This window comes from Anastrepha ludens, chromosome 2 (assembly GCF_028408465.1).
Source record: "Anastrepha ludens isolate Willacy chromosome 2, idAnaLude1.1, whole genome shotgun sequence".
NCBI lineage: Eukaryota > Metazoa > Arthropoda > Insecta > Diptera > Tephritidae > Anastrepha > Anastrepha ludens.
The window spans coordinates 72,506,641-72,519,301 of record NC_071498.1 but is presented as its reverse complement, the minus strand read 5'-3'; the positions used below and the strand labels follow the sequence as shown (position 1 = coordinate 72,519,301).

The following is a 12,661-nucleotide window of genomic DNA, read 5'->3' as shown; positions in this document are numbered from 1 at the left end:
GGCAACATTTGGGTTTCATTTGACAGGACATAGTGACTCAACATAACATAACATACTAAGTTTGAGCCAGGCTAAATCTAATAAGCCGTTTAAATGTAGCGTTATAAAACAGTCTATTGGGAAGAAAGCATCGACTAAAGAGCAAATTGAGATTCAGGCTGTAATTAACTTCCTCAATAAGTAGAAAAATATACCAAAATCAATATGAAAGAGATGTGCATTCATTTACGGATACCTAGCGGTACCTATAAGGATTGGTAGAGAGTCAATTGAAGACGATCAGCGCCCAGGCCGATCGATTGAGGTCAAACCCTCAGATATTGTTGAAGAAATTGAAAAATAAATTGTTCTGAAAAATTCAAATTTGACAGAAAAACAAGTTATTTATAAACCTTAAAGTTTTGCTTTGATTTTTTTCATAATTTTGCCCTTTTAGGGGTTATTTCACAATATGTACAAATAGATATTATTTAAGAATGTGTAAGAATTATAAAAAGAGGTTTTTTTCAGGCACAGTTTATTGTTATTAAATTCTACTGGGGTTAAGTTTACACTTCCCCTCTCAATTTCACTAACTTTTTGACCTACCTTCGAAAGTCGTGATATTAATAGGTAAGGTGTGCTTTATTTTAGATAATACTTTAGATGGATAGCAACTCATTTTTGGTTTCGCTTTTTTGCTAATTTTTGCGTTTTAATTCGTGTTTATTTGTATGGTATAAAATGTAAAAATCTTATCGTATAGCCCAGCCAGACAATTTATTCAAACACATTCCCTACGAAAATCGGCGCGAAATTACGTATATAACAGGGATTAATACCCGGCTAAATACTGTCACTCTACCCTCTACAAGACTCTCATCATGCCCGTCCTAACGTATGGCGCAGAAGCTTGGACGATGACAACATCCGATGAAGCGACGCTTGGAGTGTTCGAGAGAAAGATTCTGCGTAAGATTTTTGGACCTTTGCACGTTGGCAACGGCGAATATCGCAGGCGATGGAACGATGAGCTGTATGAGCTTTACGGCGACATAGACATAGCGCAGCGAATAAAGATCCAGCGGCTTCGTTGGCTGGGTCATGTCGTCCGAATGGATACAAACGCTCCGGCTTTGAAAGTATTCGATGCGGTACCAGCTGGTGGTAGCAGAGGAAGAGGGCGGCCTCCTCTACGTTGGAAAGATCAGGTGGAGAAGGACTTGGCTTCACTTGGTGTGTCCAACTGGCGCCGGTTAGCACGAGAAAGAAACGACTGGCGCGCTTTGTTAAGCTCGGCCAAAATCGCGTAAGCGGTTATAGCGCCAATTAAGAAGAAGAAGAAGTACTGTCAATAATTAATAATTTGGGCAATGTTCTATGTCGTTACAGCAAAAACAACAGTAAGTATTTTATGCTGCCATAAATGATCTTTTCTTTGAAATATTAAAATTGCTGTTACCCTCGGTGGTTATAAATCATTAATTTAATATTTCTTTCCATTAATTTGCGTTTTTGCTCTAACCGCAAATTACTAGAGGCAATTTAAAAATGTTTAAAGTAATTTTTCTGCGCAAATCATCTATAGGGTGGGCCATGTAAAATTTGCTTTTTGAATCGGCTATAAAAAAAAAACTAATTAATATTTTTTCAAACTTTTTTTTTGTTTTGAAGATTGAACATTGTGATTTATGAATGAAAACTAATATCGTTCAAATGACTGCCACGACTGGCTTTGCAGTTGGCCATTCGATCAACCCAATTTTTAAGCACATTTTCGATTGTGTGGGCTCCAATTTCATGAATGGCAACTTTGATTTCGTATTTTAAAGCATCAATCGTCTCAGGATGGTTCGCATAGCATTTGTCCTTAACGCCTCCCCACAAAAAATAATCCAACAGGCTTAAATCACAGCTCCGAGGCGGCCAATTGATATCGGAATTTCGGCTGATTATTCGGTTTTCAAAAACGGTAGCCAAAAGTTCGAGTGTAACTTTGGAAGTGTGACAAGTTGCACCGTCCTGTTGAAACCAAATGTCGTCCATGTCATTCTCTTCAATTTTTGGAAACAAAAACTCGTTGAGCATATCACGGTAACGCTCGCCATTTAATGTAATCGCGGCTCCTCGTTCATTTTCGAAAAAAAAATAGCCCGATGATGCCGCCAGACCAAAAACCGCACCAAACAGTGACTCGTTGTGGATGCATTTGCTTCTCTACAGTAACGTGTGGATTTTCTTAGCCCCAAATCCGACAATTTTGCATATTGACATAGCCACCGATGTGAAAATCAGAAAAAAAGAAGAAGACTCACCACTTTGGAAATAGGTTTTCAATATTTCCCAATTTTGTTCAAGCGTATAGGGTCCCATTTCGTAAATGTCAAACCTTTAAGTAAATTATGAACATATTTGACATGTCATTTGTATTACCATTCTCAAAAAACTAGGTGGTTCAAAAAGCAAATGCTATATGACCCACCCTGTATATAGTTTTAAGTACATACTTATGCAGAACATTGCTTGAACAAATTACAATGGAAGAAAAATACAAATCTGTATACAGTGAGTGTCGCTGATAATCGTACAGAGTTCGTTTGCAACTTTTCCAAAAAAAAATATTTCTTTTAAAGGTATTAGGTTAGTTTAGATTTTTGAGGCAGTCGCTTGACAGTAGCTAACTCTCTTAGGCCATGTACTCGTTGGTCCGTTGTGGTACCACTGTGTAACACGGAAGCCTTACTGTTTACTTTTCATGGAACCAGTTAGACTCAATTATGAAGCATAGGATAGGTTTTATCCTAACACCGGATAGTTCCGTAAGAGAGTCAAAATGGTATTTTCCTAACAACCTTGCTCTACTCCTCAGCTAAGGCCGGACAATTACAGAGGAAGTTTTCTATTGTTTTTTTCCTCTTTCTCGTCTGTACAACTTCTGCAGTCTTCAAGCGAAAATATTCCAAGCCTAGAAGAGTGCCTACCTCGCAGCTTTGAGATATTCGCTCTTGAGAGATTAAGCAATTCTCCTGATCTTTTCTTATCTATTTCCGGTCTAGTTAGCCTGGCTGTAACACTCGTATTTTCTTCTCACCATGACCTATAGGCCTTCTGGAGAATATTATTTTTTTTCCTTAATTTGCAAGTTGCCATAGGAATTCCAATATGCCCTATGTTTTCAATCAATTGATGATTAGTACCCTTTCTGGATGGCTCATCGGCCTTGCAATTTCCTTCAGTATCTCTATGTACCTGCACCAATATAAGACTGACATTGAAGACAGTGCTAATATCATTTATTTATCCTCTTCTCTATGGTAGCTGAGTTTTCTACTCTCTTCTGGCGAGATGTTAGTCTTGAAGAGCCTGTCGAAGGTGGGTCTAGGGAAAGGGTAATCGAGTTCTTGGTTATAACTACTCAGAGTATGTAGTATAAAAGAGTAGTTGAACCTCCGGGTCTTCCATAGCGCCACACTATTAAGTCTAGGCGCTGAAGCGGCAACCACCTGTTTTTCTACCAGATTTAGAGCAGGCAAGTTGACTAGTACCTCGAGCGTTTTATTAGGCTTTTTGAGTGAAATAGGCCGAACTAGTGAAGTTTAAATTCAGTGCGTGATACGAGGTGTTAGTCCCTATGTGATCCCGACCGCTTTTTTATTATTATTGTGTTGCCTTATCTTGCAGTTACCTTTCTTTTGACAACTATAGTCTCCATCAGAGTAGCAACATTAGATTCGACTCCAAAATCTTCTAGAGCACCCGTTATGGCGCCTGTATTAATATTGTTAAAGGCTCCTTCAAACTCTTTTTCTGCCAGGCTCTTTTCCACGAACGCAACAAGCGAGTGTGAAGCAGTTTCTGTAGAATTGCCTTTTATGTAGACGTGTTGGGCCGGGATGAACCTGCTGATTAGTATGGCGACCTGTAGATATTCATCGATAGTTCTTTCGAGAATTTCGAGGAGGAAAGATGTAAGACTGATAGGTCTGAAGTCTTTAGGATGAGTGTGTGAGGACCTGCCTGCCTTAGGTATGAATGAGACTTTCGTCTTCCTCCAATTCATGCGCTATGTAGCCCCTATTCAAGCAGCTTCTAACATGACAGTAATGAACCAAGAGAATACAATTCGTGATTGTTGTCACTCTGCCGGATAAATTTAAGGGTATGGTTCATATTAATACCAACACAATTTCAATTTCAAGAACAAAAAAAAACGTTGTAGTTGTTAACATAAACTTCAAAGATTTTCATAAGATTTTTCAGAAATTTTCTGTGTTACTAAATTACAACTCGTTAAAGTTTAGCTAATATCATGTAGATTGGTGACTGCCGCCGTAGCCAAATGAGTTGGTGAGAGACTACCATTCGGAAGTGCTCAGGTTCGAATGTCCGTGCACGAAACACCGAATGATAGAAAAATTTGATTCTAATAACGGTGGTTCCCCGACGGCAATGGTCCGAGTGTATTTCTGCCATGAAAAAAAGCTCCTCATAGAGAACTGTATGCTGTTCGGATGGGCTCCTCTTTTCGTGGCCACGAGCTGGGGCAAACAAAAAACAAAGGATGTAGGCGCCTTTTGTATACTAGTTTGAAGTGGTTTACCTTAACAGCTTAGGAATTATGCGGGTTTTTCGAATAGTGTTATGCATTTTCGTTATTATAAACATCTTTACCTCTAAGTGGTACTGAGTGGGCAGTTCCACCTGGCATTATAATATAACGAAATTTCACGTGATAGAAACTGAACACTCGAAAGGGTGTACGCCCCAGTTATATATTATATATATAATTGGCGCATACACCCTTGTTTTGGGTGTTTGGCTGAGCTCCTACTCCTATTTGTGGTGTGCGCCTTGATTCTGTTACACAAATGGAGGGGCCTGCAGTTTCAAACCGACTCCGAACGGCAAATATTTTTTATGAGGAGCTTTTTCATGGCAGAAATACACTCGGAGGTTTGCCATTGCCTACCGAGGGGCGACCGCTGTTAGAAAAATGTTTTTTCGTTCTCTCTGTGAATTCCGAATGATAGTCGCCAACCCATTCGGCTACGGCGACCGCCTATTATATATATATATAACCTTTTTAAATTAGGATTTAATTATTTAGCTTTTTTTTCAAAACCCATCGAATTTAAAAAAAAAAAACAACGTTTAACATTTTATGAAATTTTTTTGATGCTTGATCGAATTTTTTTATTTACATGTTTTTTGAGTTTTTTCTGAACTGAAATTTAATAATTTAAAAAGCTGCAAAAAATACGTTTTAAAAAATTCATAAAAATCATTTGTAAACTTGCACTTTCAAGTGATGAACTTACTGACTTTTCTAACCATGCTGAAATTGAATTAATTAAAAAACTGCAGGCATCATTCGTTTTTTTAATATTTTTTAATATTTTTTTTATGTTTTTTTTATTTTTTATAATAAAGTAACAAAAAACGTACACGACACACAGATTTTAGAAAAATAAAGGGGTTGTACGATTTTTATTGATGCTCACTGTACATACAGGAATACAAATTGTATCGAAATGGAAGCAGCATAATAATAAAAAATTAATAATTCAGCCTGCTCATTCAACTGCGTGATTTTCGCTCAACATTAATGACAGCAGAGTGGAGGCTGAGAATAATGAAGCCACAGAGGGCGAGTAAAGTAACAAGGAAAGCCGAAAACAATGACAGCCCACACAAAAATAACATTAAGGGCGGGGAGAAAGTCTCGTTTCAACACCTTAAGTGCCTACAAACAGCTTTTACGTTAATTTTTAAAATTGAGCGGCAGTCAAACACAATGCCCTCTACCATTAAGTTGCGCATTCGCCATGTACAACAACTGACACACTGAGGCTGTGCAACAGTCAGCTTTAGTCTGCTGCGAAATATAACAAAACGACAAAAAAACACGCCATCTAGTGATTTTGTTTTAACTTTTATTGATGGCAAAAGAAATTTTTTAAAATCAGGTTCACGCTGGCGTAAAATTTTAATATATGAAGTGAGTGACAGCGGTTGTCAGTCTCCTCCATGCCAGAACAATCATAAAGACTGGAATATTGGGACGAATATGAAGTACATAGTTACATTTTCATTAACAATCTGCTGAGGTAAAGGTGCATAAAAATAAAGCACAAAAAAAAATGTTATTGTTGTCACTTACCGTCATGTACTCATCCAGGCGATGTTTCCAATTGTCAGAACGATCGATTAGATTATTCCATTGCTCCGAAAGTTTAGCAACCTCACGACGAATGCTGCGCGTTAGCTCGCGGCTTTGCTCCTCGGCGCTTAAGTAACGGGAATCGGTATCTTGTACTGCATGCATTCAAAAGAAATTAAAACCGGAAGCGGAAGCGGAAAGGAGAAATGTGAAAAATATTCAGTAAGCAAAAATTGTCAACTTTATGCATAAGTAATGAGCAACAAACGTGACTAGAAAAATTCCACAAAGCAAAAAAAAACATCAAACAACAAGCATACGCACATACATAGATATGCATATTTAGCGCGTTTATAGTAAATACATATACACATTTGCTTCAGTGCTTTACTTTAGGCTAAGCAAATTCCAGCAGGCCTGTGCTTCCCACACATCACCGTTGACATCTATGATTACATTGATTGGAAGTGATTAAATTTTTAGAATCTCTTATTTTCTGTTTTTTCACTTATTAATATTTTGCTTGTTCATCCTTATCCCCTACACAGAACTCCATATACTCCTATGGACGAATATCGTTGTTGCATATTTTTCCATTAGTACCTGCGCTCCTTGTGCCATGACCATAATCGTTTTATTTGACAACTGTCTCTGTGCAAAATTAAATTTTTATATTGTCACTTTTATGCAAATATTGTTGTGTGGGCTGCTCTTTCTTCATATTTGTTTGCAACTTGTGCTTTTATAGCCTTGTCAATTTTTTTACAAGTTTAGTCGCAAAAAAATTTGTATTATGCACAGCAGCTTTCTTTCCAAAATAGATTGATATGCAAATCACAAAAGATTTTCTTCTGACAATATTCTATTTTTCAGTTTGTGCGTTAGGATTTTCTCATACAGTTTTTCATTGCCACTGAATTGAAAGTGTCAAACACAGTTTTTAGAAAAATTATATTAACAAATCTGGAAACGGATATTTCCTCCCAGAACTAAGAAATAGAGCACACGACCGTTTTGTTTAAGCAAGTTTAATTGAATGTGCAGAATGTGTTAAATGACAATATATAATAACAATACTTGAAAAGAACTTTTTGAAAGGAACAGTTATGTAGTTGAGTGGAAATACAGGCTAATATGTAATTATGTTCTAATCAAATGTATTCACGGAAAAGCATAGATTTGTCAGAAGATTCTAGAAATACGAGGGGTGCCTTTTATATGTCGGGATTAGAGAACAAAAACAAATTTTAATCATCGAAAATCACTTTATTGTTTTTCAAAATATTCTCCATGAAGATCTATACACTTTTGCATGCGTTTGAACCAGTTGTCGAAGCACTTTTGCCACTCTGAATGAGGTACCTCCAAAACATTTTTTCTGAATGCCGCAACCGCTTCTTCAGGTGTCGAAAAACGTTGACCTCTCAGTTTGTTTTTTACGAACGGGAATAAAAAGAAGTCATTCGGTGCCAAGTCAGGACTATACGGCGGATGACCCATTAATTCGATGTTTTGGGTGCTCAAACATGCAGTTGTTTGAGCCGATGTGTGAGAGCTCGCATTGTCCTGGTGAAGAGTGATCCGTCTTTGGCGATTGGTTTTCCTAATTTCTTGGAAAGCAACTGGCAAACAAATGGTTGTGTACTACTCAGAATTTACTGTTCTGCGTTGTTCTAGTGGTACGGTTGTGACATGCCCAGTTTTTACGAAAAAACAGGTGACCATTTGCTTGGAAGTGCTTCGTGCGCGAACAACTCTGGTTGGATTTCGCTCATCTTGAAACACCCATACAGTCGACTGCTGTTTACTTTCGGGCTCATACGCGTAAATCTATGGTTCATCACCTGTCACGATGTCATAGACATGTTTCGAAGCCCCGCGATCGTATCTTTTAAGCATTTCCTTCGACCAATCGACACTAGCCTTTTTTTGAGCGATTGACAAATTGTGTGGGATCCAACGCGAACAAATTTTTTTGACAGTTAAATGTTTATGCAATATTGAATGTATGCTGGTCCCACTAATGCCTAAGATTGTCTCAATCTCACGATAGGTCACATGACGATCTTGCAATATCAGTTCGCGCACAGCATCAATGGTTTTCGGAACAACAACTGATTTTGGACGACCTTCACGAAATTTGTCTTGCAGTGAACTACGACCACGATTGAATTCACCATACCATCGATAAATTCTGGTCCTTGATGGAGCTTCATCGCCAAAAGATGAATTAAGTTCATCCATGCAATGTTGCTGAGTTAATCTACGTCGAAAGTTGTAAAAAATAATCGCACGAAAATGTTCACGATTTAATTCCATTTTTGGACCGAGATGAATCTTTTAAGTTACTGTAAACAACACAAATAGCGCTGGTATTTCAAAACGTTCTGAGTACGTAAAAGCCAAAAAATGTCAAACTTTGCGATACAGCTATCAGTTGCCAGATTGCAACACCAGGGTTGCCAAATCCCGACATATAAAAGGCACCCCTCGTATTCAAACATTTTTTACTTCTTAATTGCCTACTGAGTCCGAAGTAGCAACATTTACTCTCCGCTTGATCTCCAGGCTGACGTAATTTTTGTAGTTGATGCTGGTCCTAATATAATCCTAATATCAATTTAGTATAAATAAGCTTCCATTTTTTCTTTAGATCTCATTTGTATTTTTTAGAAAAATGAATATTAAGTCACATAACACAAAATAGTGAATATTGCAAACAGAACGTTTGTTAAAGATATTTAGAAATCTTTCAAAGTTTGTGTACTACTGTGGGCAAAAAGTAAGGTGCATTTATTTGTCAAACTTCGCGGGATTAAAATTTCGCTCTAGTTATTTTTTCCATGAGTTGGCAGCACTGTTAGTAACATCTGGGCCAACTTTCATGTGATTGTCATTATCCGTAATATATTTACGCCTGTGTTTACCAAACGGCCAAGAGTGCATTTTTCGATTTTTACAATGTCTGATTTGATTGAGCAGAGAAGTGCCATCAAATTTTGTTTGCGGAATGAAATTTCGGCTACGGAAACGTTTAGCATGTTGCAGATGGCATTTGGTGATTCGACCATGTCGCAGAAAAATGTTTATAAGTGGTACAAAGACTTCAAAGAGGGTCGAGAACGTGTTGATGACTTGGAGCGCTCCGGACGACCATCGACGTCAACAGATGACCAACACATCAATAAAGTGAAGGAGTTAGCGCTCAAAAATCGTCGGTTGACTGTTAAAGACCTTACTGATATGATCGAAATATCAGAAGGATCTGTGAAAACCATTTTGAAGGACCATTTGGGCCTACGAAAAGTCTAATCTCGTTTGGTACCGAAAACTCTCAATTTTTTGGAAAAAAGTCGTCGCGTTGATGTGTGTGAAAAAATGCTTTCGGACTATCAGGAAAAGCTCAAATGCATCATTACGGGAGATGAGACTTGGATTTATGCTGACGACCCTGAAACAACCGACCAATCAAGCGACTATCGTGCTAAAGGCGAGGCAAGACCGAAAAGAGCACGTCAAAGTCGTTCAAAAATAAAGGTCATGATGACAGTTTTTTTCGATTTTCGTGGATGAATTCCTTCCACCTGGCCAAACTGTTAATAAGGAATATTATTTGAGCGTTATGCGTCGTTTACGTGAAGCAATTATTCTAAAAAGACCAGAATTATGGGCCAACAACTCTTGGTTTTTGCATCACGATAATGCACCGTCTCACTCTGCACTCGTTCTTCGTGACCATTTCGCCAAAAATTCCACGCATGTCGTTACGCAACCACCGTATTCGCCTGATTTGGCTCCGTGTGACTTCTGGCTATTCCCAAAACTCAAGAGACCACTCCGGGGAACGCGTTTCGAGTCGATTGAGGAGATAAAAGCTGAATCGAAGAAGGTGCTGATGGCTATACCGGAAATGGACTATTTGGCATGTTTCGGGGATTGGAAAAATCGTTGGCATAAGTGTATCTCATCGAGAGGGGATTATTTTGAAGGGGATGAAATTGATTTACAAGAATAAATAACGATTTTTCATTTTACAACCAAATTCACCTTACTTTTTCACCTTACTTATACTCGTATGTAACACTATTGAACGCAATATCAATTTTATGAGATGAAATAGAATCGGATTGTTATATACTAGGTTGCTCAATAAGTTTTGCGATTCGATAAGAAAAACACATCTTTATGGGTTGAAATGCCCCCTATTATTCAGCATAGTCTCCTTGAGCATCAATACATTTGTTTCAACGACATTCCAATTTACGAGTTCCATCCCTGAATTGAGAATCTGGAAGGGTTGTAAAATGCACTCCCACAGCTGTTATGACTTCATCATTTGATGAAACACGCTTTCCATGCTGAGTTATACGGTGAATGCTCCAACAATTCGAATTTTAATTAATGGATTTTAGCCATTGCCAAAATGCTTTTGTAACACGGTGCCATGTTCTGATGAAGAAAAGTCTAAGCTTCCAAGTCAAACGCTTTAGAAAGTATCAGTTCGACTACTGAGAAAAAAATAAATAAACTTTCAACTTATCTCCAGGTGATACGCAAATAATTTTCTATTTAAATATATCACTAAACAACATGCAAAATCTCTTTCGTGGCTGTTTAAAATTCAATTCTAGTTATTCTTCTGTCACTATAATCTAAACAACACTTGAAAATATCAATATTATTAGTTATTGAGCAAAATGAATTCCACAACAGATACGAGTATTTGTATTGTATACTTCAAAGTTTATCTTGCAACACTTTTCAGCAAACAATTTCACTTCAAGTATATTTTCTTAGCCACTCGAGCATGAAGCGCTTATAAAGTACATATCAAAATTGGCGTCCAGTGTGTAAGCAAATTCAAAATATCAATACCATTGTACGAATACTGTGAAAACCGAAATCATTCATGTAGATTAAACGTAATTGAATTTAGTAGAGAAAAAAGATGTTGAAAAAATAGCAATAAAGAGAAATCCGAATATCCTGGAACTATTTTATTAAACTGTATATTGGTTTTGTGGTCGTTTACTTTCCAATTAAATTAAAGAATACATTTTGTGAAAAGTTTAAGAAGTAAGGCATCTGTCCAACGAATTACGAACGGTAAGAGTTTTTATAAAATTTAACAGTAAGAGTAGATCAAGGGCGTTCGAAGGGCTCAACTGCAAAAGAACTATAACCCAATGCATTGAAAAAGGTCATAACACAGTAACTTAGTTAAGGTAATCTAAGAAGTAAAAGTAACGTAAAAGTGATGAACAGGCCAATGACAAAAATCTTGCCTAGGTGGAAATGTGAGTTTTACGCTTAGCTAGAAAAATCCTTAATGAGTGCTAAGCTAATAGAGCCAATGCATGGGAGCCTAACATAAGAGTCTTAAAACTATTCACCAAAGAAGTGAGTACACGAACTTGTACCTTATAAAAGTAAGGGCCAGCGTGTGTACTAACACTGGCGTTGCATACCTGGATACAATGTGTAGGAAAGCTCAATTTCTTTGGCTGAGAATTGTATCCGACAAACGTAGGTATTGCAGAGAGACCTTTGTTCCGCCGAATTAAGTGTTGGATTCAGTTGTGAACAGGGGAAGTGAGCTGCTATTTGCTATTTTTTGCCGGTCCATGTAGCTAAGCCCGCATAGAATAATTTCATTTTCCATGAGAAAGTGGGACCAAAAATACTTAAAACTAGAGATACTCGAAGGATATGTCATACTTCGAGTAATGGTTTTGATGTGGAGCGCTTTTTTAAAGGGAGCTGGAGTGAATTCGTTAGAATGATAAAATGGCTTGGCTCAACATACCACAGTATAAATGGGATGTTATTAATTAGAAGTAAAACAAACCGACGCCTCCACCCACAAATTGGCTCCAGAGTAGTCACTTGACAAGCGCTGTAACTATAAGTCCAAGCAACACAGCGCCTTTAATACGGTAGTTGAAATGATTCAATCGCTGTCATTCTAAGGCTGATATTCAGGCAGCTCATCATCCTCGAGACAAAGAGTGCACCATTGCTTAAGATTTAGACAGAACTGCGGTTAGTTGTAAAAATGCATGTCATTGCGGCCTGGGCATAGTGCCCAACGGGGGTACTAATGTTCCTCATCTTGTCAGCTGCTTGATAACCTATGCCTGCTGAAGCAGAGTTTTCCAGTTATTGAGTTAAGGCACTTTTTCTAACTTAGGATACTTCCAAAAATTACTCTCCTAGACCTGCTATTAAAAGATTTCATACTGCCACTTAGTAATGAGATCCTACTGCGCGGCCACTCTATTACCTTTAAGTTCAGAGCTCATGAAACATCAAAGAGTATTATCCAGGCGCAATATAAATTCCTAATACAAATCAAATTAGATTGCAAGGTTTTAGAAATATTTCAACAAGAGTGCCATTTACTGCCTTCGACTTTAGCTAAGAACCACACAGGCGATTTTGTAAGTACAAAAAATAAATTTCATCAAAATCGAAGGAGACGTTCAAAAAGCAAAGAATTGAACATTCACATTTTGCAGTTTT

At 37.6% G+C, this 12,661-nt stretch overlaps 1 protein-coding gene across 1 annotated transcript in view; it reads right to left on the bottom strand.

The window, feature by feature from the left end:
• Positions 1–6,070: 6,070 nt before the first annotated feature.
• LOC128866397 (dystrophin-like) overlaps positions 6,071–12,661 on the bottom strand; it is a 101,806-nt gene continuing 95,215 nt past the window's right edge. The window contains exon 5 of the mRNA XM_054107136.1: positions 6,071–6,294. Within this exon, the coding sequence (XP_053963111.1) occupies positions 6,071–6,294 (224 nt within the window). The remainder of the gene's footprint in view (positions 6,295–12,661) is intronic.